General features: G+C 49.0%; 1 protein-coding gene across 3 annotated transcripts in view; it reads left to right on the top strand.

Moving 5' to 3' along the window:
* Positions 1 to 24,915, top strand: part of LOC117881365 (protein transport protein Sec16B) — a 46,497-nt gene that overhangs the window by 8,383 nt on the left and 13,199 nt on the right. For all 3 annotated transcript variants that reach the window (XM_034778515.1, XM_034778516.1, XM_034778514.1), the window contains exons 3-16: positions 1,081 to 1,187; positions 1,931 to 2,058; positions 3,321 to 3,435; positions 4,678 to 4,825; positions 5,347 to 5,504; positions 7,300 to 7,361; positions 8,445 to 8,580; positions 9,354 to 9,584; positions 12,195 to 12,292; positions 12,774 to 12,855; positions 13,909 to 14,026; positions 16,233 to 16,344; positions 18,896 to 19,001; positions 22,798 to 22,938. In XM_034778515.1, the coding sequence (XP_034634406.1) occupies positions 1,081 to 1,187; positions 1,931 to 2,058; positions 3,321 to 3,435; positions 4,678 to 4,825; positions 5,347 to 5,504; positions 7,300 to 7,361; positions 8,445 to 8,580; positions 9,354 to 9,584; positions 12,195 to 12,292; positions 12,774 to 12,855; positions 13,909 to 14,026; positions 16,233 to 16,344; positions 18,896 to 19,001; positions 22,798 to 22,938 (1,742 nt within the window). The remainder of the gene's footprint in view (positions 1 to 1,080; positions 1,188 to 1,930; positions 2,059 to 3,320; positions 3,436 to 4,677; positions 4,826 to 5,346; positions 5,505 to 7,299; positions 7,362 to 8,444; positions 8,581 to 9,353; positions 9,585 to 12,194; positions 12,293 to 12,773; positions 12,856 to 13,908; positions 14,027 to 16,232; positions 16,345 to 18,895; positions 19,002 to 22,797; positions 22,939 to 24,915) is intronic.

Raw genomic sequence — 24,915 nt, 5'->3', positions numbered from 1 at the left:
GAGAGCCCGGCCGGGGCTCCGCTCTCCCCGGCGGCCAGAGAGCCCGGCCGGGGCTCCGCTCTCCCCGGCGGCCAGAGAGCCCGGCCGGGGCTCCGCTCTCCCCGGCGGCCAGAGAGCCCGGCCGGGGCTCCGCTCTCCCCGGCGGCCAGAGAGCCCGGCCGGGGCTCCGCTCTCCCCGGCGGCCAGAGAGCCCGGCCGGGGCTCCGCTCTCCCCGGCGGCCAGAGCGCTGGGGGAGGGCGGCGAGCCCTCCGCGGCTCCGTTCATCCCAGCGGCCAGAGCGCCGCGGGGAGGGCGGCGAGCCCAGTTGTGGCCCACTCTCGGGCCGAAGCGCCGCGCCGCGCTGCCCCCCTCCAGGTGCCGCCCCAAGCACATGCTTGGTGGGCTGGTGCCTGGAGCCGGCCCTGTCAGCAGAGAAGGGGGCCCTACTGGGAAGCCCCTTAGGAGCATGGCAGCTTCAAATTTTTGCAGGAAAGAGGTTCTTTTCTCCAAATCTCCTAAACTGCTCATGAGGGTGGGTCCCTCCAGCAGAGCTCCTAGGGATATTCCAGAGGTGTCCAGCCAAACGATTCCAGAATTCCACCAAAGCTGGCAGGACTCCAGTGGCCTGGAGGGCGACACTCCTCTGTTAAGAACAGGAGGTGAAGGGAATCTGACCCCCAAACCTCCTGCTCTTGCTCCGTGCTTCAGAACGCTCACCCTAACCTCTGACATTGACAATAGCCCTGACTGTGATCCTGCAGCTGATTATAGGGCTGATGAGACCCTGGCATTTATTTCATTGACCTCGTTTCACAGCCGAGTCCCAAAGATCTCAGACTGGGATGGAATCCTAACCCGGCATTTCATTCCACACCTGATTCCTTGGCCTTTCACCTTGGAACTGATCCTGGATGGAATCTGGTGTCCTGACCCTGGATCTAGTTCTGATGCAGGACTTGTCTCCTGATCCTCTGTTTGGATCTGGATCTGAGGGCATGGGAGCTGCCCAGTGCCAATATAGTTCTGATGGGGATTCCTTTTTTTTGCTCTCCTTTTGGGTCTCCACCCTCTCTGTTTTGTATATTTGGGATTCATTTCAGGCAAGGCTATGAGGACCCCTACTGGAGCTACCCATCGCCAAGCTCTGGGGAAGACTACGCTTTCAGAGGTTATCACAGACCCTCCCAAGTACTGCAGCATGAGAGAGGTACTGTACGTTCCTCTAGGAAATGAAAACTACTTTGCTTGCTGTTTCTTGCTAGCCTGGCCAGTCTATTAGTCTGTTGTGTTGGCAATTCCTGACCATTCTTTTAGCATTAGCCCTGTATGATGCGTCCCTTCTCTGACATACATATGTCTCTATGTCATGGTGCCCAACCCTCTTAGAGGAGGAGAGCTGGTTGTTGCCTCCTCCAGAACCAGCTACTCACCTTTTCTTGATTGGATGGGCTTTCCAAAGAGCATCTCAAGGTGTTCTCCTCCTCCAGAGGAGCTGAATTCATTGCCTCCATTCTCAGCCCTTGAATCCTGGTCTCATGATGTGAGCACTGACTTGGGTTTGCATCTCTGAGAGACAGCTACAGCAGTGACATACAGGAGCATTTGAGTGCCATGTAGCCGGTGAAGCACCAAGTTGTTACTAGTCCCAGACAGTGTAGGATAATGCTGATTTCGCTGCATGATCAGAGCTAGCAGCCTAATGACATTTCTGGGCTAAAGGAAATGTGAAGGAAGGGATGTCTGTTACTGTGCATGTAATTTATAAGTGTGTATTGTACGTACACACACACGCACACAAATATATATATCATTGTACTAACTAGGCAGAATAATTTGGAAGCAATGGAGTGCAAATGACAAATCCTGACTCAATGTTGTCCCTTTTAAAACTTCGTTAATACTAATTGCACTGAAGAAAAATACTAGATCTTTATGGTGGTTTTCTCTGAGTGTGCAGATCCAAGGCACGAAGATCTTTATGGCAGGCACATGAATTACTGGGATCAGAACTACTACAGAGACTCCCGTCATGACCAGGATACCAGCCCATTTGGGCAGAACGATGTGGCACAATACCGGTAAGGGTGATTAGAATGGGAAGGGAAGAACCTAATGTCTGTGCATGAGCTTTGCAGGCAGGTTTCCAACTTCCCCCTTCAAAACCTAAGCAATAACACGTGATAGATGGGGGTGCGTGGTTATGCTGTTATCCCAGATGCACTGGGATGGAATGTCTCTAGTAGCTACGTGCCAGTGGGACCCCATGCTGCACACCCTGTTGTGGTTTGCCTAGTGAGTTGTGACCCAAGCAAGTACAGTCGCAGTTATGCAGCCGGCGGCTCCATTGGCCCAAGCTGTTTTGTGTTACTGTGCATACACGGTGCCCGCTGGCTCTCCTGCAGCTTCCCATGGTGTCACCATTAGATCACTCTTGAAATAGCCTCTTGGGTCAGTTTCAAGGACGTCCTCTACTGTGTTTCAAACCTGGTGCAGCCGGGGTTCCCACAGCATCGCTCTGTCAGTGTGCATGGCCCGGCCCTGCTCAGTCACGTGTTCTGCGGAGCTGATTAGAGCTTTGGGCAGTACTAGCCATATCCCCACCCTGAGCTTCCTAAGACACAGGCAGTGAGATTATGATGTGTGCATGTGGCAGGGGAGAAAGGGTTCCCTGTGCCTTATCTATGCTTAGCGTCGGGCTAGCCATCCTAGCGCTTCTAGGGCCTGATCCGGTCCCCACTGAAAGACTCCCATTGACCTTAAAGGGCTTTGGATCAGGCCTCTAGATTAAAAATTGTTACTGGGCAGAGACTGTGTCTGTCCAGCACCAGATACACTGACCCCACACAGGAAACAATGATGACAGTGAATTGCATTTCAGTGGCTTGGCCTGTGTGATTGCAGCCAGAGGAGGGCTGATGCTGAGGGCCAGATTTTAAAAAGCTCTTAAGGCACCTAATGGTGCAGACAATCCCACTAGGTGCCGATCTGGCTCGTTAGGGGCCTAAATACCTTTAAAATCTGGCCCTTAGTACTCAGTACACAGCTCTTCATCGTGGCAGGATGCAGCCAGAATCCGTGCCATTGGACTGCAAAACTACAGCTCTGTCCCTTTCTGCAGGAGACTGTCTGTTCTAGCAAGCCGGTTCTGTGTATTCTCATTTCCCTTGACTAAAGAGAGGGAGTCTTCACCCCCATCTGGCAGCAGCACACGTGCCACTGGCTTTTCACCTAGGAAAGTCATCAGTACTGGAACTTGATGAGCACATCTGCAGTGGGTTCTGTGGACGGCTCATGGCACATCTGCCCTCATGTTGGCTTGGCATTCTGTTCCCTCCCACAGCTCAAAGAGCTACAGCTCCTATGAGGAGAAGTACATCTCTACTCCCAGGCAGGAACAGATTGGGGTGGAAGCCCGGGGGAACTGCGTGGAGGATGCCAGCTTCCAGCCATATGAGGTAACCACAGAGAAACAAATGAGTTGGAGATCTGAGGTTCTTCTGGAGATTTTGGAGAGTGTCTGTCAGCCCGTCTGTTTGGGAGTGTTGCGTAGTTGTTAGAACAGGGACCAGGCAGTCAGGAGGTCTGAGTTCTATCCCTGGATCTACCACCAACTCTCTGTGTGACCTTGAGAAAATGTCTTCACCTCCCATTGCCTCAATTTCCCAGTTTGCAAAATGGGGGTAGTGTTACTTCCCCACCTTCCAGCGTTGATCCATTACTGTTTGCAGAGTGCTTTGAGAGCCTCACCTGGAAACAAGATGGAAGGGCTATTAGTATCATTATCACAAAGTCTCCTTCTGTAGGGCTGTCAGTTGCACACCCCATGGCATCTGGAGGCAGGGCCCACCCTTGCTGCACCTAGAACTGGCCCAAAGGCTGGTCTTGGTGGATTTCTCCACCCTCTGTTATTCTAGGACCTCTATTTTCGTCCATTCCCTCCCCACACCAGGGGACTGTCCAGCAGCACGGTTACTTGCTTCCAGAAGAGGTGGTGACAGCTGCCTATGACAGGCACTGCTTATTTCCACTAGTGACAGGAGACTCTGTCTGAGTGACTGCATTTTGCAAATGATCAAATGACAAAACATATCTAGAAAATGCTCATTTGCTTCCTGAGGAGCAGGTGACAGCCATATGGGGTGTCTGCGTCAGATTGGTGAGAGGTAGTAGGCTAGTGGGCGAGCTGATGTCAACTGGTATAGCTCCACCGAAGTCAATGGAGCTATGCGGATTTACACCAACGGAGGATCTGAATCATATTGATCAAAACCGCCAGGAACAAGCAAAGCACGACTAAAAGAGTTTTAGACCTTAAAGTGCTTGAGATCATCTGAGGGGAGGCGCTGCTGTACCATGCTCATCAGTGGGGGCGATGTCTGTCCCCCTGTGCCAGATCCGCAGAGGACACAAGCCGGTTACAGCTCTTAACTTGAGACTAAGCAGTTTAGCTCAAGCTGGAGAGACCCTCGTTGTTCATTCTGCAGGCGCTGGTCCAGTACCAGCGCTGGCCAACCTGGGCAGCGTCACACTGTATAGGTGCAACATGTGTTTGTTGTGTTATGGCTCCATTTCCACACAAAGCAACTCTCACCCCTCTTGCCAGTCTCTCCTCCCACCTTCCCCGTCTGGCTCCCTCAAGCTGCTATTTTCTCTGCTTCCCTTTCCCCATGGCTCCTGTGGCTTCTCTTTTCCTTCAGCTCCCCGCCCCACGTGAGCTCAGCCGGCTCGTGCAGTACAAGGAATCTGGCCTCAGCTCCAGCAGCTATGAACTCAGTCAGTACATGCGCGACTCTCCCAATCAGTACGACCCAGATCCTTCAGAGACCTGGAGTCCAGTTCAAACAGGTGGGTGTGAGGTGAGGGCACCAGGCGTCCGAGTGGGGGACAGGCACATGTAGACGCTCTCATGGTGGGGACAGTGGGCTGTATAAGAATATGGCTGTTGCCCTCACATATGAGCCTGTAAAGCATCATGGGAAGTTCCGAATGGCCATTACTGATGCTTAGGGCCAGATTTTAAAAAGCTTTTAAGGCATCTAATGGTGCAGAAAATCGCACTTGGAAAGCAGCATGTGGAAAGTACAGGGGGATGCTGGGCATCGCCCAGCAGTACTGTAGGGTATGTCCATATAACCCAGTGTTAGATTTGGTAGGGACTTCAGTCAGCTCAGAGAAGGGCTGTTTCCCTGAATTCTGCCTGGCACAGTTTGTGGGGCCTTGGCCCCTGTACCAGCTGGCAAAGAAAGCTTGGTGCTGCCTGGAAGCGTGTCAGGTGCTGTCCCTAGGGCTTTCCCCCAGTAACAAAGCTTGCTGAGTGGCTGTGAAAGGGCTGGCTCTGACCTCTGTGTGCATTTGTTGCTGTTTAGAGGAAGTCTTGCTGTCCACTCCGCACCACGTGGCACCGCAGAAGTATTCCCTCCCTCACGTGCCAGTGTGCTTTGGAGCAGGAGGCCAGCTGGTCCGAGTGTGCCCTAACTCCCCGGCTGATGGGCAGCCTGCCCTCATTGAAATGCACAGCCTGGAGGTAACCAACCACCCAGCCACCTGCAACTGAGAGCTGCCATCCCATCACCCACCTGCACTGCCCCATAACCCCTTTGTATCCTCCCATCTCCCGCCTCCACTGCCCCATTATCTCATGTACCCTCCCATAACCCTTTGTACCCTCCCATCCTCTGCCCGCACTGCCCCTGTAACCCCTCATGCTTTTCCATCCCCTGCCCGCACTGCCCCGTAACCCTTTGTACCCTCCCATCCCCTGCCCACACTGCCCCTTTAACCCTGAGGCATCTGAGTTTTGTGCCGTCTCTCCATTTCCCTGAGCAGTGCCAGCTACCTTCCCGCCCATGTCTCACTGTTGCAAATAGTGCTATGGTAAAGTGCAGCAGGATCTACACCAGGGGTCAGCAACCTTTCAGAAGTGGTGTGCCAAGTCTTCATTTAGTCATTCTAATTTAAGGTTTCACGTGCCAGTAATACATCTTAACGTTTTTAGAAGGTCTCTTTCTATAAGTCTATAATATATAACTAAACTATTGTTGTATGTAAAGTAAATAAGGTTTTTAAAAAATTAAGAAGCTTCATTTAAAATTAAATTAAAATGCAGAGCCCACCGGACCAGTGGCCAGGACCCGGGCAGTGTGAGTGCCACTGAAAATCAGCTCACGTGCCACCTTCGGCACATGTGCCATAGGTTGCCTACCCCTGATCTACACAGACCAGTTAAGGAACAACATGTTAGTGCGCTTTAGAAATCAACCCCCCACCCCCACCCCATGGAGACATGCCCTTAGGAACTAGCCACACCTTAAGGTGACTAAGTCTTTAGGGTTGAGCAGTGTCCTTAACCTGGGCTCAAGAAGAAGTGGGTTGTAGCCCACAAAAGCTTATGCTCTAATAAATTTGTTAGTCTCTAAGGTGCCACAAGTACTCCTGGTTTTTTTTGAGGATACAGACTAACACGGCTGCTACCCTGAAACCTGTCAGAGGACGTTGTGTGCACCTTCACAGCGGGCTGCATGTTTTGCCGGCATGCTCTGCCGTCGTTAAATGGAATAACCCAAAGCTGTGGTTGAACTCTGCTTTGGAGCCCTTGGCCATAGCACAGATGGAGGGATCTCACACAGGAGTAGAGCTATTCTGGTTCTTACAGTTCCTTGAATGAGACACTGAGGCCCAGTTCCAGGTTCTGCACAGATTGCTTTTATTGGCGGATTCCCTATGTGAGTGACCTAGGTTGGATCCTGTAGCCATCCAAATCATTGGTCCCATTGAGCCAGAGGCCTTGGAGTCACAGCTCTCTTCTTAGGAGACAATTTGAGGAAGCATGGTCTGGTGGGCACTAGCATGGGACTTGTGAGACCTGGGCTCAAGTCCCTGCTCTGCCACAGACTTCCTGTGTGACCCTGGGCAAGTCCCCTGTGCCTCAGTTCCTCATCTGTGCTGGGGGGGTAATAGCCCTGCCCTGCCTCCCAGGAGTGGTGGGAGAATAAATACATTAAAGATAGCAGCGATGGGAGCCATATAAGCACCTTAGATAGACTGTGTTCCACAGCATCTGCCCCTTTTCCCCTCTGAGCTGGAGCCTTCTCCCTCTCAAAGGACTGCAATTATAGGAGCCAGATCCCATCGTAAAAGGCAATTGCTTCTTATAGTTGTGTGGATCAAGGTGGTAAACACATCAGTGCATATGCTCCGAGATAACACGTATGCCCAAAGATGGCTTTGAGAAAAGCATCCCCAATACTAGTAAAGCCTTTGCCAAAGCACTTTAACTTTCAGACAGGGCCTTGGTCACAGTCTCTGCTCTTGCCTCCTAGGTAATCCTTCATGACACAAAAGAGCAGGAGGAGATGCGAGCCTTCCCAGGGCCTCTGGTCAGGTACAATGCCATTGGAGGTGTATAGTAAACCATGTCCCCTATCAGCATTCCTTTCTGTCCCAGCATTCAGCTTCTCTTCAGGCTGCTACACACACAGCTTGACCATTAAAGGAGGATATGGTCACCTGGAATTAGAGATGAGCCCAAGCATGTAATTTGGATTCATGTTTCAAAGTCCCCAAAGCCTCAAGGTGTTCAGACCCAGGGTTTTGGCTAGGCCCTTTGTAAAGATAAGGACCATCGGCAAAGTCCAGGTCCAGATCCAGAAATGTGCATGTGGTTGGTTGGATCTGTGGGTTTGCTCTATTGGGAATGCTCAGAGAACATTGTTTGACTGTTATTTCGTAACCAAGTCCAGGGAAACCCGGGTTGTAAGAAGGGCTTGTGGGACATCCACGATCTTTGTACAACCAGTGGTTTGGATGAGCAGGCGTTTCAGTTCTCTCACGCTCTGCAGAACTGAAGCCTGATGTTGTGCTCCTTGGGAGCTGAGCTTCAGTAAGTGTAGACCTGGGGAACATCTTCCCTCAACCCATCGTTGTTCAATCAGGTTTGCTTTGCATCACATTGCTTATACTGAGATGCCGTTCAGTCACTCATGAGAAAAGCTGAGAGATAAAACAGAAGAAGAGCAATGAAATTACAAAAAGCATTGAGCAAGCACAGAGGCTGGATGGAAGTCTGAGGACCAGAGGTTAATAGCACAGTAGAAGGAGACAATATTAGTGGAGTGGCATTGTAGGTGCTAGAGCCCAATCGGCTGTGATGTTCTCTGCAGATAGATTGATCTGGATCAGGTTAAAAATGTCACAGGTACACAAGGGATTTCGGATACATTCTAAATCTTTGTGGCTTGGCCATCTGCAAAATGGGAATCGTAATAACCAGCCTTATTACATGTTTTGTCTGACGGATGCATAGTGGTGTTATTGATATGCATGTGAACATCTCTGATTTTCTACCTCTCCTTGAATAATTTTCTGGAGTCCTCCACATAACTCACAGAGTTCTGGGAATCCTCCCTTATGCTGTTAAGGATGTCCTGCCTTGCACTTGCCAACACCCTCTTTCTTGTTCCTGCAGGGAGGATTTGCACAAGGTGGATGTGATGACATTTTGCCAGCGCAAAGCAGCCATGAGCTGTGATTTGGAGACTGAGAGAGGCAGAGACTCAGCCCTGCTCTGGAAACTCTTGGTCCTCCTTTGCCGGCAGAATGGGGTGTGTGTTCTTTATGCATTGTGATGAGTGCCAGTCCTTACGAGTCTTTTTGGTTCAGTTAAGGATGGCTCGTTGTGAGAATCCCTTTTGTGTGTCTGAAGCAGCCAGGTGCTGCTGTGGGGGATCTTAAATGCATCTCATTCCCCCATTAATGCTGACCACTTCAGTGCAGCCCAAAGCACCAGGTACATAGAAGACACACCTCTCCAGGGCTGCTCCCCAAACCAGGTGCAGCACCTTTGAAATACCAGTATTCCAGTGGAACAGCAGCACCTAAAGGGACACTGTCAACTTAATTTAGGAGCCAATATTTCTGTCCAGAAGGAGATTAGTGTATCGAACCCAATCTCCGGGAGGTCTGCCACTGAATGTTAGAAGGAATCAGGACCAGACCACTGAGATATCTAAAGTTTGATTTTTGCTATTATGTCCCTGGTTGATGACTCGTTGCCTTGACTTTCTCTCCACTAACATTGTGTATGTATATGTGATTAAGAATAGACTCTTTAATGGCACTCACTAGGATAAAAATCATATGGGCCATCGATCCTCATGCTTCAGGGAATAGACTGACCAGGAGTGGTGGGTCAGGAAGGAATTACTCCCCATAGTATGGTAATGGGGAGTAATTTGGTGTGGTGCATTTGGGCGGATTTATACCTACCTCCATATTATGCAGTGTTGTTCACTGGCCAAGGCTGGATACCTGACTAAAAGGGTCACTGGTCTTTTCTAAGATGGCAGTTCTCATGTTCCTCTATTTCCCTGTGCAGTCCATGGTGGGCTCAGACACAGCTGAGCTGCTGATGCAAGACTGCAAGCGCCTGGAGAAGTATAAAAGGCAAGAGCCAGTGGCCAATCTGATCAACCTGACCAATGAAGAGTGGCCAGTGCAGGGCTCCGGGACACCAGACCTCCTCACTGGGGAGATCCCACCCAGCATGGAGACACCAGAGCAGAGAGTGGAGAAATTCACCAAGCTCCTCTTCTATGGCAGAAAGAAAGTAAGTAGGGTGCATGCACACTTGTGTCCAGAGACTCCCCACTGCTCCCTTTCTAACGTTTTCACTGCCTGCAGAGGAAAAGGTGGGTTTTCCAGGTCCATGAACCCCTCTCTGTAATTGATTGGGCGGGGGAGGGGTGCTGACAGTGATACCTCCACAGTGCTCCTGTAACTCTGACTGGCTCAGAGAGCCAGAGGATTGGGCCCGGGTCTTTCTCTGACTGCAGTGTGGCGTTTATTGCTAATCCTCCCTTGGCCCAGTCTAACACTGGCTTGTCTTTTAAAGAGGGCTCTAATGGGTGGTAGTGGCTAAGGAAGGTCCCTGTGTCACCATGCCTTAGGGGATCACAACTGAGAATACCAAATTCAGGACAAGCTGCTGGGAAAAAGGGCAGACATACCCCAGAACTGGTGTCAAGTATCAGAGGGGTAGCCGTGTTAGTCTGGATCTGTAAAAAGCGACAAAGAGTCCTGTGGCACCTTATAGACTGACAGACGTATTGGAGCATAAGCTTTCGTGGGTGAATACCCACTTTGTCAGACGCATGTAGTGGAAATTTCCAGAGGCAGGTATAAATATGCAGGCAAGAATCTAGGCAAGAATCAATCTAGATTCTTGCCTGCATATTTATACCTGCCTCTGGAAATTTCCACTACATGCATCTGACGAAGTGGGTATTCACCCACGAAAGCTTATGCTCCAATACGTCTGTCAGTCTATAAAGTGCCACAGGATTCTTTGTTGCTTTTCCCAAAACTGGTGGTTATTCTTCCATATACCAATCCAGCAACAAAAGTAAACTTCTGTCTCACCACACTGGCTAACAAGAAGTCAGAAATGCAGCCTCCTTAGGTATTCCAGTCCTGGATTCAACACCCAGACACTAGACTTAATGATGAGTGGTTATTTAAAACCAGTTTAATCAAACAAAAGGTTCTTCTGATCCCAAAGGGTTCAGCCACATACCCAGATCAATATATAACTCAGATCTTACCCAATAATCACGCCGTTCCAATCTGTTAGTATCCCGAAATCTAAAGGTTAATTTATAAAAAAGAAAAAAAGAAAAGTGAGAGTTAAAATTGGTTAAAGGAATCAAATACATATGACAATTGCAAAGTTCTTGGATCAGGCTTGTAGCAGTGATGGAATTAAACTGCTGGCTTGTTAAGTCTATGATTGCTTCCAAATCATTGGAAGGTCCTCAGTCCCTTGGTTAGAATGCTTCCATTATTATAAGTCCATAGTCCAGAGGTTTGAGCAGGAAAGAGGCAAAATGGAGATGTTTCAAGGGCCTTTTATTAGCTTCTGCCAAGTGAAGGGAAACCCATTGTTCTAGTTTGTGGAAAATTACAGGTAACAAGATGGAGTTTGGAGTCACATGGGCAAGTCACAATACTGCATGCTTTGCTTAGTCACAGCAGAGGCACTTACCCATACTCTAGTTAGAATGTCCCCAGAAAAGTTCATTAAGTGTAGATAGGCATCTTCCATGGTCCATTGTAAGTTAAGTGTTCTTTGATGGGCCATTCAACTTGAATAGTTCCTTCACAATGTGCTGGCTAAATACCTTGTGGGTGTTACCACAGGAGCAAACATTTGAAATACAAGTACATAGCTAATAATCATAACGTCAGATACAAAATAGCATACAAATAGCATAATCATATTCAGCAAATCATAACCTTTCCATAGACACCTTACTTGACATACTTTGTACAAGATTTGTTGCAATTATAGAATAGCGGTAGCAACAGTGATCTATATGGTCATATTTTAATCAGATAACGTCACACCCTGTTTGTGGAATTAACCCCTGAATTGGCATTAGGGCAGAAATGTCCCACTGTTGCTAACACCAGGGCAGCACCACTGATGATAGCAATTGCAGGAGCTCTGCTGTCGATAACCAGCATGACTGCTAAGCCTGATTGGGGTGGGGTCTGGAACAATTTGTATAGTGGGGGTCCTGAGAGCCATTGAACCAAACTGTAAAACCCGTGTGTGAAGGAAACCACTTCAAGCCAGGGGGTGCAGCAACCCCTCCAGCACCCCTAGTTCCAGCTCTTTTGGGGCACAGTGTTCCAAACCATAATGGCCAAGGGCATCTCATCTAAGAGCTCCTGCGTTTGCTATCACAGTTGGAGCTGAACCGGTGGTAGCAATGGTGGGAGGGAAAACCTCTAGTTCAGAGAAGGCTTTATTGCCCAGTCTAGAATTCTGACTTTGTGGCATTAAGTACTAATAGGCAGCCTGAAGCTTGCAGTCAATGGGACAGCACTAATACTTTTGTACTGGTAGGAATAAACATAAGGAGGCCTGGGTGATGGAGAATAATTTCTCTAAGCTGGCTCCAGATGAGTAAACCCAACAGTCACATCATCCATTGCAGGCTTGAGCTGGCCCCACGTTTCGCGGGATATATTACACCCATGAAAAAAATAAATTCATTTCTCACAAGCCCGGCTCCCTGCAGATGGGTGGAAGCCCTAGGCTAGGGGAATCAGGCTGTAGGTCCCATGCTAGGCCTTGGAAAGTCAGGACCTTCCTTTCACAGCAGTGGGAGAGAGAGAAATGGTAACAGGACATTTTTTTTTCTCTTGGCTGTAGGAAGCCCTGGACTGGGCCATGAGAAGCCAGCTGTGGGGTCATGCCCTATTCCTGTCAAGCAAGATGGACCTGAGGACCTACAGCTGGGTTCTATCTGGGTGGGTAGGAGCTGCCAGAGCATAGTGCTCAAGAACCCTTCATGTGATTGGCCCCCTCCTCTGCTGTTCACAGCTGCATAACATCCCTGTTGAGTCTCCCGCTTTGTCTGTGCCTCACACAACCTGAGCCCTTGGATGGAGGATTTCTGCTGTTTGTCTCTCCCTGCCTTGGAGGTTTGGGCTCACCCATCAATCTCTCTTAGGTACTTACGTGGCCCCCTCACTGCCCTATCTGAAGGCTGCACACTCTTTAATGTATTTATCCTCACATGCCCTGTAAGGTAGGGAAGTGTTATCTACATGTTACAGAGGGGGAACTAAGGCACAGAGAGGCTAAGTGAGTTTCCCAAGGTCACAGACAAAGTTTAGCAGAGCAGGAATTGAACCCAGATCATCCATGTACTAGCTAGTGCTCTAATCACTGGACGGCCCTTCCTTCCTCTCAGCATAATGGCCCCGTCTCTCTGCTCTCGGTTTGCAGGTTCACCAGCACGCTGGCCCTCAACGACCCCCTGCAGACTCTCTTCCAGCTCATGTCCGGAAGGATACCTCAGGCAGCTCTGGTACTGAATGGAAAAGCATCTAACTCCCTCCCCTCCCTCAACACCTTGTGTTGGTATGGGCTAGGAGAGCGGGCCTCAGTGGCACTCTGCAGTGCTTCATAGGATAATGTCTCAGTATCATCAATTTGCCCTCTAGGATGTTCACTGCAGTGAACAGCAAAGTAATTGGCCATTTTTCACTGTGCTGCTAATCTGGCCACCTGCTGGTGGGATCAGGGTCCCTGCCTATTTCTGTTTGCCCCATGAGACTGGGGTAACCATATCCTGGTGCGGTGATGCGTTTGCACGTGCATGTCCGGACGCTGCCTCGATGCCTGGTGACCCAGTATCATCATGTGCCAATGCAACATCGTGAGGCAGCACAGTGAACAGTCGAACTCTTTTAACTGTCTGGCTTACAGGGACAGGAGAGATTTGTGCAAAGGGGGCTGTCCTGTGAATATGGGATTGGTGACAACCCCAGTATGACCTAGTGTCCCCTGCTAGCACCAGCACAATGCCATTCCTCTATAGGAATCTGATACAGCGGGGATGTAGCGTAAGAACCTAGCGCACTACGGAAGTGGCACACAGGTGGGGGAGGCATGGAGCTGACTTGCGGAAAGTTTCTGTGGAGGCGTGAAAGAGCACAGGGGCCTGGAATTTGGGGGGACATGGAAAGCTCAGGCGGACAGAGGTAATGCAGGGAGGCTGAGGTGGCCCGGCTCAGCTGATTGGAGTGGAGGTTGACACACAGGCATGACGCTAGGTGAACGTTTTTGGTTACTCGGCATAAACTAATTGCCATTACGATGGCTTCTTGCAGAAGGCACAAACTGCCAGGCACCATTAGTGAAGCCATAGCCAGAAGCAGGCAAAGAGAAATGCACTGTAGCTTTTCTGCCTCCTCCGCCTTAAGGTCTTACTTGAACAGACATAGTCACCTCATTTCTTTATTCACAGACAGTGTTCCTTCCTTTGTGATGCTCTAATAGCTCTGTACCTAGTAAAGGCCAGATCAAGGAGCTAAAGCAGCCAAACTATCTATTAATCTTTCTTTGTTTCTGCTCCCAGTGCTGTGGGGATGGCAGGTGGGGAGACTGGAGACCACACCTGGCAGTGATGCTGTCCAACCAGGTTGGGGACACTGAGCTGAACCACCGGGCCATCGTCGCCATGGGAGACACCTTGGGTGAGGAGAGGTGATGACTGGGTCCAGCTGAGCGGCTCACACTTAGTGTCAGATAGGACGCCCCATTGTGCTCACACGTTTAGTATACTCTATTACAGGAGGTGGGAGGATGGTGACTTAATGGCTAATGCTGCCCCCACGTTCAAAACCACCCTGATGGAAATAAGCTTGGTTCTGTCCCCACTGTAGAGTCATCCACATCACCTTCACCACCTCACACAGCTTGGCCTTGCTGGGAGTGTGCGCTGAGCACCACTTGGAGTGCCATCTGGCTCATTTCAGACCAGCAGTTGGGATCATTGGTGGTGCAGAGCTGGAAAGTTCCTACTACTGCTACCTGGAAAAGAGGAGCTCAGATATTTAATTTCCAGTTGCAATAAGATTTGCTGCCACTCAGAAATGTACAGGTCAACTTTTTCTGATGTGGATGGCTAAAGTTAGACACCTAAATTAGAAAAGGGCTTTTCCAAGACGCCAGGGCCGGCTCCAGGATGTTTGCTGCCCCAAGCGGCAAGAGAAGAAAAAAAAAAAAAAAAAAAAAAAAAAAGCCACAATTGCGATCGGTGGCAGTTCCACTGCGCCGCTTTCTTCTTTGGCGGCACTTTGGCGGCAGGTCCTTCCCTCCAAGAGGGACCGAGGGACCCACTGCCGAATTGCCGCCGAACAGCCCGACGTGCCGCTCCTTCCCCTTGGCCGCCCCAAGCACCTGCTTGCTGAGCTGGTGCCTGGAGCCGGCCCTGCGAGACGCTGAGCACACAGAGCTCCCGCCGGCCCAGGCTTCCCTCCTGCAGAAGCCAAGTTCAGTTCTTTAATTTTTGTCTATGTGTATGGACCCCGACATATACTTCAGTGGGGCAGAGAGAGGCCATGTGAGAACAGGTGGCTGACAAGGTGCCTGCAGGGTAAGGTGAGCACACCTAGGAATGGTGGGATGGCTGGGATCTGCTCAGCTCTCTTGGCCAGCCTGGATTTGTGTGTCTGTGGAATTGGTGGTGTGAGTGGATATCTGTTCAGCTCTCTTGGCTAGCTTGGGCTTGTGCTCCTTGCATGCAGTTGGGAGTGAGTTTGCATCATGGAGTGGTTTAAATGGGTGCAGTTCATGCTGTTGTGAACTCACTGCCCACCATGAAGGAACTATGCGTTGGGGCCACTTGCATACATTCAGAGAGGTACTGGCTGCCTTCTCACCCCTGAGCCATCAGATGCCAGCCACTGGTCTCGCCTGCCCCTGCATAGGTCATTCTGGGGGACTGGTGCAGCAGCCTTTTCTCTTGTGAATTCCCTACACTGTGACCCTGGGGTGACCTCTTGCTTCCAAGCTGAACAACCCTTTATTTCCTCTTTAGCTAAGCCGCATGACTGTATTACTAAATTACTGCACAGCTTCTATTAAAGTGCCATAAGATGCCTTGGCAGCACCAGGGGCTATGTAAGCTGTTATGAACAGATGTGTATGTTTGTGAGTCTTGACAAGATTGTGCATCTGCTCCTTTCCATGTAATTGTGTAGTGTACGCAATTGTGACTGCGTGTCTGTGCGCTTGTGCCCACAGGCCAGTATCTGCATGCATACCCTTGCCCATATACCTGTGTGCCTGGCTGCCTTTAATACAACGAGCCAACATGTTCCAGGGCAATGTAACGTGTGTGTGTGTGTGTGTGTGGACGTACAGCAGTATATGTGCAGACATGGGTGTAAGTAACTGTGAAAAGACAGGTGTGCAGGGTGGCAGGGAAAGGAATGGGAATACTGCTCTGCCTTGCACGCTCAATCAGATAATAGACACTGTATACTCCTGCTGGTGAAATATCCCTATCGCAGGCTCTGAAATGCATACCTCTGCCCTAGTGCATGAGTCACAGATATGGCTGACAGAGAGACTTAACCGGCTTATTCTTAGTGCCAGTTATGCGGTGACAATGGTAGAAAGCCTCGCCACAGATTTTGCTACATTGAAACATCCCGAAGAAGCTAAATGGGAGCCAGACACTTGCTTCTGCCACCCAGTCAGGTCATCTAATGGAAAATTAAACTTGATGACTAGCAAAATAACAGCCGTGCAAGAGGACGTAGGGTGTGGGGGTTTCCTCGGGGTTGGGGGTCTTGAATGGGCAGAGAGGGGAGATGGATACAGCTGTTTTGTCATGTGCGCATTTGAAGGTGTATTTTTGTTGTGACTGGCTTTTGTCCCTTTTCTCCTGTCCAGCTGGGAGAGGGTTAATAGAAGCTGCTCACTTCTGCTATCTAATGGCGAATGTCCCTTTTGGTCACTACGGGGTTAAGACAGACCACATTGTCTTGCTGGGCAGTGACCCCAGGTGAGTAAGCCAAGCATGCAGGTTCCTGCAAATATTTACAGCTGTCATTCTTAGGAGTCAGAACAGCTCCCCCAGGGATCTCCAATGGCTTTACAAACAGTAACTAACACTCCCTTCCAAGGAGGAGATCTAGTTTATAGTTTATTTTTTGTTGTTGTTTAACATTCCATTTTAATTGAAGATGTTACCAGGCAGAGACTTTAGGAACAGAAAGGTGGAATGCTGCACCTAAGGCCATCTCTAAAACAGTGGCATAGCTGGGAACAAGACTCAGGAGTTCCCTGCTAACCTCGCTAGAGCGCTGTGCATTGTGCTAATGGTCGAAGGTATATTGGGAATGATGATGCCATTCAGAGAGTGGCACTATCAATGGTGCCAATTCAGAGATTTCTTGAGGGGACAAATTCCAGTCCCTGCCTCCCCCCAATACTGAAGACCCTGTTCCATCCCCTGCTCATTCCTCCCACCCCACAGGGACCCCATGTTTCCCTTGGCTGGGGAGTCTCCCCACTCTCTTACTCACATACCATGTGAGCTGGTGCCACCAGGAGTCCAGTTCTTGGCGCACTCCCCCGCACTCCAGGAACAGACTCCCCATGTGCCAGTTCACAATGCCACTCAATGAAATTGGACCAGTTGTTCCTCTGTCTGTATGGAGGGGTGGCCGGGTCACATTTCAATGGCATGGCAACCACGCAGCTGGAGCAGCGCTCCAAATCGCTGCACCCTAGGTGACTGAAAATGCCGCTGTTGGGTATTCTATTGGTTGTGTTGAGCCAGCTAGTTACAATGGGGGAGGCCCAGCCCAAGTTCTAAAGAGCCTTGGAGGGAGCTCCACTTGGCACTCATTCTAGAGGTGGAGGGGCTTAGGCACAGAAAGGACAAGGGATGCTCTCAAGGATACACAGTAGGTCCATGGAAAGAAAGACACACTGAACTCTGACGCTCACAGGGCACTGAAGGGGTTATGCTTGGCAGCCATGTTACCTCCTGGATTTGCGGGTTGAGCCTTTCATTGTAGTCACATTCATGGGGATGCACTGAAGCAGCCCAGCACCCAGGCAGCAGCAGTGTGCAGTGCTTGAGGTAGACGGGTGTTTGGGCAGCAGTACATTTGATAATGTGGGGAGATGTTTTAACACACTTGAGCGTTTTCCTCCTTGCCCACCCTCTGCCTTCCAAGCCCAAAAACATAAATACCCCCACCCACATATATCAATAACTGGAGACTGGGTGTATGCCCCAGGTGTCGGCTGGGGAGAATCCACCTGCCATTAACCAAACTGTCCACTGGATGTCACTGAGACTCCTGGTTCTAAAAACCAGGCTACTGACTGAAGTGACTTCAGCTCTGTCTTCTTCATCCGAAGAAGTGGGCTGTAGTCCACGAAAGCTTATGCTCTAATAAATTTGTTAGTCTCTAAGGTGCCACAAGTACTCCTGTTCTTCTTTTCTCTGGAAGAGAGTAATGATCTGTTTCATTTGGAGGGGCTCTTTGCTCTGGATCTCCGAATGAAGGTCACTGCTCAGCAGCCCCATCTCACTTGGTCTGATTCACTGCTGCCTGGAGTTATCATTTACATCTGGGCAAAGTGGATGTAAAAAGCTGTCCACTTGGAATGGCAATGTTTGCCAGTCGCTGTGCACAGGTGTGAATAATTGCACAGAGGGTAAAAGGCAGTGGAAAGCAGGCCCACAGTCTGCAGGGCTGCCTAGTAGAATCCAGGTCCCCATTGATTGAGTGTGGTAGATAGAGTAGTTTACTGTAAAGGGACAAAATATTTTTTAAGGGCTGGGATTTTCAAAGAGTTCAAGGCAGGCCATCTCCCTCAGGGCCCAGCCAGAAATCTTACTTACTAAAAAATTCCTGCATGTTTCTAGCAGTCCAGATACTACCAGTGAAAGGATTTTAACAATCTAATTTGCTTTTTGCCATTTATGCTGTTTGTTCCTTTTTAGCATCATGGAGGTTTCAGACTTGCCACATTTACAAATACCATGTCACACACTTAAACAATGCACAGGTGCCTCTAGTAAACACTTATTAATATTACAGAGGTTTTCTGCTGCTGTGTGAGCTAGAGGGATTTGGGGTGTGCCTGTGGGTCTGCATGTGCTGGAGGGGCAAGGGAGTGCTGCATGGAGTGTGTCTGTGAGTGAATGGGGTGGGTGTTATAGGATGTTAAAGAAGATTGCCGTACCTCGTCACGTCCTTGCTTTTAAAGGTTTCAGAGGGGAAGCCGTGTCAGTCTGTATCAGCAAAAAGAATGAGGAGTACTTGTGGGTGCCACAAGTACTCCCTGTTCTTTTTGCTTTTAAAGGTTTGTGTGGATGGGTTTGGTGCTTACCTGCTTTATAAGGAAGCTTTTTTGGTGGGATTTGACTGGCTGTGGCATTAATCAGTTTCACTTTTGCTCCTAGTCAGTTTAACATTCTGAAGATTGGTGGGGTGAGGGATGGACATTCCGTATCCCAGACATGCAGGTTTATCATGGAGAGGAAGAGTCTTGCTTTCTGTTCCTGACCTCACCTCTCTGCCTTCTCCTTTCAGTCAGACATTTGTACAGTTTGCCAAGACGGAATCTATCCTAAGGACTGAAATCTTTGAGTATTGTCAGATGCTGGGACATCCCAAATCCTTCATCCTCTCCTTCCAGGTAATGGAAACAGTCAGGTACAGTCAGTACATTTGATGCGCAGAGCCACAAGTGATCAATGTGCTGTAATGTAACCTCTCCACAAATCACAACCTAATGCATTTCTGATATGCCTGTTGCCACAGACTATGGTATAAAATTACGTTCTGCATTCAAATGGTCCCTAAAGAACTTTGCTATCCTCCATGCCTTGCTTCACCCAGTGTTGTTTACAGATAGATTTTCTCTTTTCTTCTTCTTCCATCTCCTGTCTAAGCACCATCCTCAGCCTCAACCGTTGCTGGCTGGGTACATCCTCACCCAGTATAGACAGCTCAGGACAATGTCTCAATTTCTATAACCCAGAGTTGAGGGTGAGAGGTGATTTTCATCCCCTCTATGTCTGGGAAGTGAATTGGGAGCTCGTGAAAGTGTAGGATGCATTAGTATTGGCAAAGTACATGCAGGCACTGCACCAGCTTCCTCACCCAGTATTGCCAGTGCATGTCAATGCCAGCCCTGCTGTGCCCTTGTTCTTTCAGTCCTACCCTTACTGTGCCAATGCATCTCCGTCCTCACCTGAAGGGTGCCTTGCTATTCCATACCAGGGTACTACATACAGCTCCGTTGATGGCCAGCGTCATCTAGTCATTAGAATAAGGGACTAGGACTTGCCATTGGCAAGTTGTATGGCTGTGTGCCTCAGTTTCCCCGCCCATATAAAGAATTTGCTAATTCTCACCTGTGTCGCTGTGGGGTTGTGAGGCTTTATGTAGTATTTGTAAAGTGGTAATGATGAAAGGAACTATAGAAAGGCAGAGGTCCCTGGCCTGAATCCACAAAGGGACTTAGGAACCTAACCCCCAGACTTAGGCACCTAAGGCCCATTTTTAGGCCCCACTGCTGTCCACAAAAGCCCTGCTCAGCAGCTGCCTAATCCTGTGGGTGCCTAAACTCACTCGGGGCCTAAATTTGCACTGTAAAAGTTCTCTAGGTGCCAAAATTTCTGCCTTCTGAGTTTGCTGGCTCACTGTAGACACCCAGACTACTGTCTCACATCTAATGCCCAGAGCGATCCATAACCTGGGGGAAGATAGACGTTTGTCCGCCTAACGTGTGTGCGGCCTGATCTAGTGGGCATGCCTAACTCCATACAAAACAGCGAGGGGTCGGAAGAGAGCTTCCCTTATAACCTGTAATGGTTAGGGTACTCACCCTGGATGTGGGAGACCATTGGTTCAAGTCCCCCCTCAGCCTGATGAGAAGGGATTTGAACAGGGCTCTGCCACTTTTCAAGTGAGGGCCTGAACCACTGGGCTTTAGAGTCATTCTTGCTTTGGCCCAATTAATATTTAATTATTCATGTATTTAATTAAAGTGGCACAACCTCAATAGGAGAGATTAAGGGAAACCTACATCAGACTATCCCATAGGGCAGATCCTTCTACAAATCCCTTTTCCTCATCAGGTAGAGGGGGGGACTTGAACTGGTAGCCTCCCGTATCTGCTCCTCCTTCCCCGCCCTCAGCTGTTTTGCATGGAGTTAGGCGTGCCTACCAGATCGGGTCCCACATGTGGCTTGGGTGGAGGAGGGCCTATCTTCCCCCCATTTATGGATCACTAGCGGAGATAGACGCCTTCCTGCAACCTGGACATAGGCTCAGAACTCTGTGAGGGGGCAGGGCTTAGAGCACATCCCTGCTTTGGCGTCTCCCATTGACCAACATGCTGGCTTTCATGGATCGCAATCTAAGGCACCTACTGTTGGGATTCCCTCCGAGACCTTTTCCGCTCGGCTTATCCAGAGCACCTCGTCCTCTTCTGGGAGAACACTTCATCCAGTTCTCTGGGACCCCTGAAACTCAGTTTGACTCCAGCTCGTCACTCCGGTTACTTAATTAGGCATGGGACAGCTCTTCATCCACGCTGGCTAGGTACAGGGTGATACCACAATTCCAATTCATGTCACACAGCATATTATATATACATTTTCCTAGCTATTAACCTCTATATATCTCACACGTAAAGACCAATCGCTTTGCAGAATGTGTAAGGCAAGCATCTCGGTTCAGGGTGTTTCTGCCTACTGTGTTTACTATAGACATACCCACAACAGTGAGTGTAGTTAGCTTCTGCTTCGCTTATTTACAATAAACACATTCATAATAGTTGTTTCAGCAGTTATTTGTTTGGGCTTGTCTTGGCTTCTCCATGGCAGCTGAGCCAGCCCTACTCCTGTGTCTCCCCATTCATTGTATAGGGAGTCTAGGCGCCTAACTCAGGCTTTGTGGCTCCCGTTGTTGTGCCAGTGATTTTCTAGGCACCTAAAAATTAGGCATTACAATAGCTAAATCCCTTTGGGGATCCAGGCACATTTACTAGTGTCACTGCTATTTATCACTGTCTGTCCCGGCCTGTAGAACCTCTCGCCACGTCCAATCTTAAACACTGCCACCATCATAACCCTGACCTGCCACGCCCCCTGCTACTCCAACCCTGGCTAGTCCAACCTCCCTCTCAACTTACAGCTCTTTACCTGACTTGAGGGCAAGGGGAAGCATTTGGAGTCATGGAGAAAGTGCTGATGCTGCTTATCTGCTGAGAGTGCCTGGCTGCTTTTGTCCCAAGTGATTCACAGCCTTGGGGTTCTGTAGGGTCCATAGGTGCTCAGTCTCCTTTATCATCTAGTGACCCAGGAGGCTGCAGCTCTTCTTTTCTTACACAAAACTGCAAAGAATCACCTTTCAGCTAGACTCACCGCCATGTGCTCTGCAAGAGGCTGCCCTTGAAATCCACCTGGAGGACTTGAGTCTCCGCTGCCTTTCACGCCAGTGCAGAGGAAGTGCAAAGCAGAACGGTGATGGTTACACGCTTTGCACAGATGCGAAGCAGTGAGAGATCAGGCCCTCCCTGGGCTCAGCAGAGCTTCCTCAATGGAGGGTCTTTTGAATTCACTCCCCTTCACAGATCATCAGAGCATGAGTCTAGCAAGTTTCAGGGCAGAGTGCCACACGTATTTATCTGCTTTAGTTTTTGCCTAGCTTTCCCTTCTCTAATAGCCATGCGTAACTGATGTACTTTTAACATTGTGCATAAGCACCCAGCTGCTGCAGCCTCAAGCGTTGCACAAATCAGGTGAATAAATAAATATTTCTGGCTAGGGTCCTCCCCCACAGATCTGCTGGCACATCTTTACCCTGACTTCAAAACCAGCCTCACTGCAATTCCAGCCGCGAGCCTGAGGTGAGCCGAGCCAGCTAGCTTGCTGCAATGGATGGTGGGTTTTTGATATGGACAGACACCCCTTACAGATCATAATGAGACCTTCAGCCCCACTGCACCTAAGACATGACCAACTGAGCCTGTCTCTATTTTGTGCCTTTCTAAGCGGACGTGTTAATGCGGAATTCCGAGATATGGCATGGTGCTGCAATAGGGCTGGGCTGTTCCCTCCTTGACTGCAAGTTGGTATTTCATTGTCTAGGCACTGAGAGACCCCCACTAGGCTAGGTGCAGCACAGATGCATAGGGAGAGAGAGTCTATGCCCCAAAGAGCCAACAGTCTAAATAGAGAAGACTGGCAAGGGGAAACAGGCACAGAGAGGGAAGTTACTCAAGGTCACAAAGCAGAGACAAGACTAGACTCTAGGTCTCCTGATTTGCAGTGCTGTGTGCTACCCACTGGACCATGCTGCCTCTGAGTCAGACACCTCCATCAAGGCTGTACAGGGACCTCACCTTCTGAGCAACTGGGCTGCTTCTTCCTTCCTTTTCTTCTCCTCGCCTGGACAGTCATTTTTCTCGTTCCTTTTCCAAGGTGTATAAACTCCTTTACGCTGCACGCCTGGCGGACTATGGTCTCACCTCCCAGGCCTTGCATTACTGCGAAGGGATTGGCACAGCTCTGCTAGACCAGACCCAGGCCAGCCATCCGGTGCTGTTAGAACAGGTTATCAAGGTGCGTCTCTTGTAACCAGTCCTTGTTTGCTTTGGCTGTGGGTGGGGGTTAGCTGAAGTGTTGAATGGGTGAAATCCTGGCCCTGCTGGTAGTTTTGCCCTTGATTTACATGAGGCAGGATTCGGGAATGCTGTCAAGTTGCCTAGGCCTATATAACAATCAACCTTCTGCTGTTAGGAAATGTCTCTGAGCCCCTGGAGCTCCCAAGAGCTCAGCACTTCTGAAAATCAGCCCCGAACATCTATTTGCTGGAGTATGACAACTAAGCTCAACCCAGTACATACATGAGTCCTTTGGGATGCAATAGGCTGTGCTGTCTGGCTGCCTCTGGTGATTTTTCCGTAGCAACTGCCTAAATGAGATATGTGCTGGCCTCACCCATGGTGCTGAAACAACTATGCAGGAGCCAAGTCTAATATCAAATAAAGGGGAGTGGAGGGGGAAGGGGCATCATGTGCCAACTAGGAAAGAACACAAAATTGCAGAAGAAGGAAATCTCACTTTGAAGCTTCTACAAAGTTAAAAATGGTGGAGACTTATGAAGTTAAAATCTATTTTAAAAATGGTTCTTGATACTTCCTATTGAATGTATCATTCTGGGATAACATTTGCAAACTCAGGTGTTATAACGGATTCCAAGGATGTCTGTGTGTGTCCATAGGCAGCTACTTAGATATTCGCTATTAGAACTGGTCTGACTTGCATTAGAAGGAATATTCCACAAGAAATCATAATCTCACAACAGCTACAGGATTTGGGGTGTGTTATTGAAGTTGTCAGAGCTGGGTATTATTGTTGTTATTTTATGGTAAGATGTTGTAATTTTCACATCTATTTTAGGGATTAAAGTATGCAGAAGTCTTTATTTTAAACTAGAAAATGTCCTATTTTGTCATGTTTGGGATGGCGTTAGAAAAACAAGCCAACCCCTTTGTCCCAAAAAAACCAGAAGAATGAGCAGCAGCACTTGGCTCTTACATAGGGCTTTTCATCAGTAGAGCTCAAAGCACTTGACAAAGGAGGACAGTATCCTTGTACCCATTTCCCAGATGGGGGGACTGAAGCACAGAGCAGGGAAGTAATGTGCTCAAGCCAGTGCCAGGGCTAGAATTCAAGTCTTTGGCATGGCAGTTAGGTGCTCAATCAACTAGACTACATTGCCTCCCTGTTTGTGGATGAAGCTCCAGTGATACAGGTGACTGCACTGATCCCTTTAGTAGGCAGCTGTCTCTTGAACCATTTGACTCTATAATACTGACAGTGGCACCTGCCCTTTCTGCAGTACGACCTTGTCATTGTCCTGGACCCATTCCTAGTCTATCCCATTCATCTTTCTCTGAGTTCTATTTCCTGCTAAAGCTCCATTGTGTGGAGCCCAGGGAACAATACAGTCAAAACCTAATTCACCTGAAATGAAGCAAAAGAAATATTTCCTGGTCATTGCCACAACGTAGATTAAAGAGAGAGAGAAAAAATACTTAGGTAATACATACCTGAGGCAGGTGCTGTGAAAATCCCTGTCACACTAGCCCTAAAGTTGGAGTTACATAATGTTGTAGCACTTACCTGGATCCACCTGTTGTGGAAACCTATTTACTCTAACAGCCTCTCAGATGGGCCATTCTGCTGGGAATAACACTTCTCCTGCGAGAACGGGCTTTCAGATGAAAAACCAGCACAGTTATAGCACCTCTCTTGTCTTTGATGTTGCAGACTGTGTTACGAATTATGATCCCCATTAGTGTTTGATTAAGACTTCCCTTCCTTTGAAGCCGGGGACGATTTACAACCAGGTGTTGGTTCATTAATACTGGATCAAAGCATCTATTAGCTTTTGGATTAAGCATCCTCCCATTTAGGAATAATCACACTTCTAATTTCTTGTCTCTTGGTATTGGTTTAGAATGAACCCATGTCTGTATCTGACAAGATCTGACCCTGCCCACCTGGACAAAGAACTTCTCCCATATGGTTCCA

The sequence above is a fragment of the Trachemys scripta genome, chromosome 8 (assembly GCF_013100865.1).
Source record: "Trachemys scripta elegans isolate TJP31775 chromosome 8, CAS_Tse_1.0, whole genome shotgun sequence".
Taxonomy (NCBI): Eukaryota; Metazoa; Chordata; order Testudines; family Emydidae; genus Trachemys; species Trachemys scripta.
Note: the sequence above shows the minus strand (reverse complement) of the source record. Positions and strands in the feature narration are given on the sequence as shown.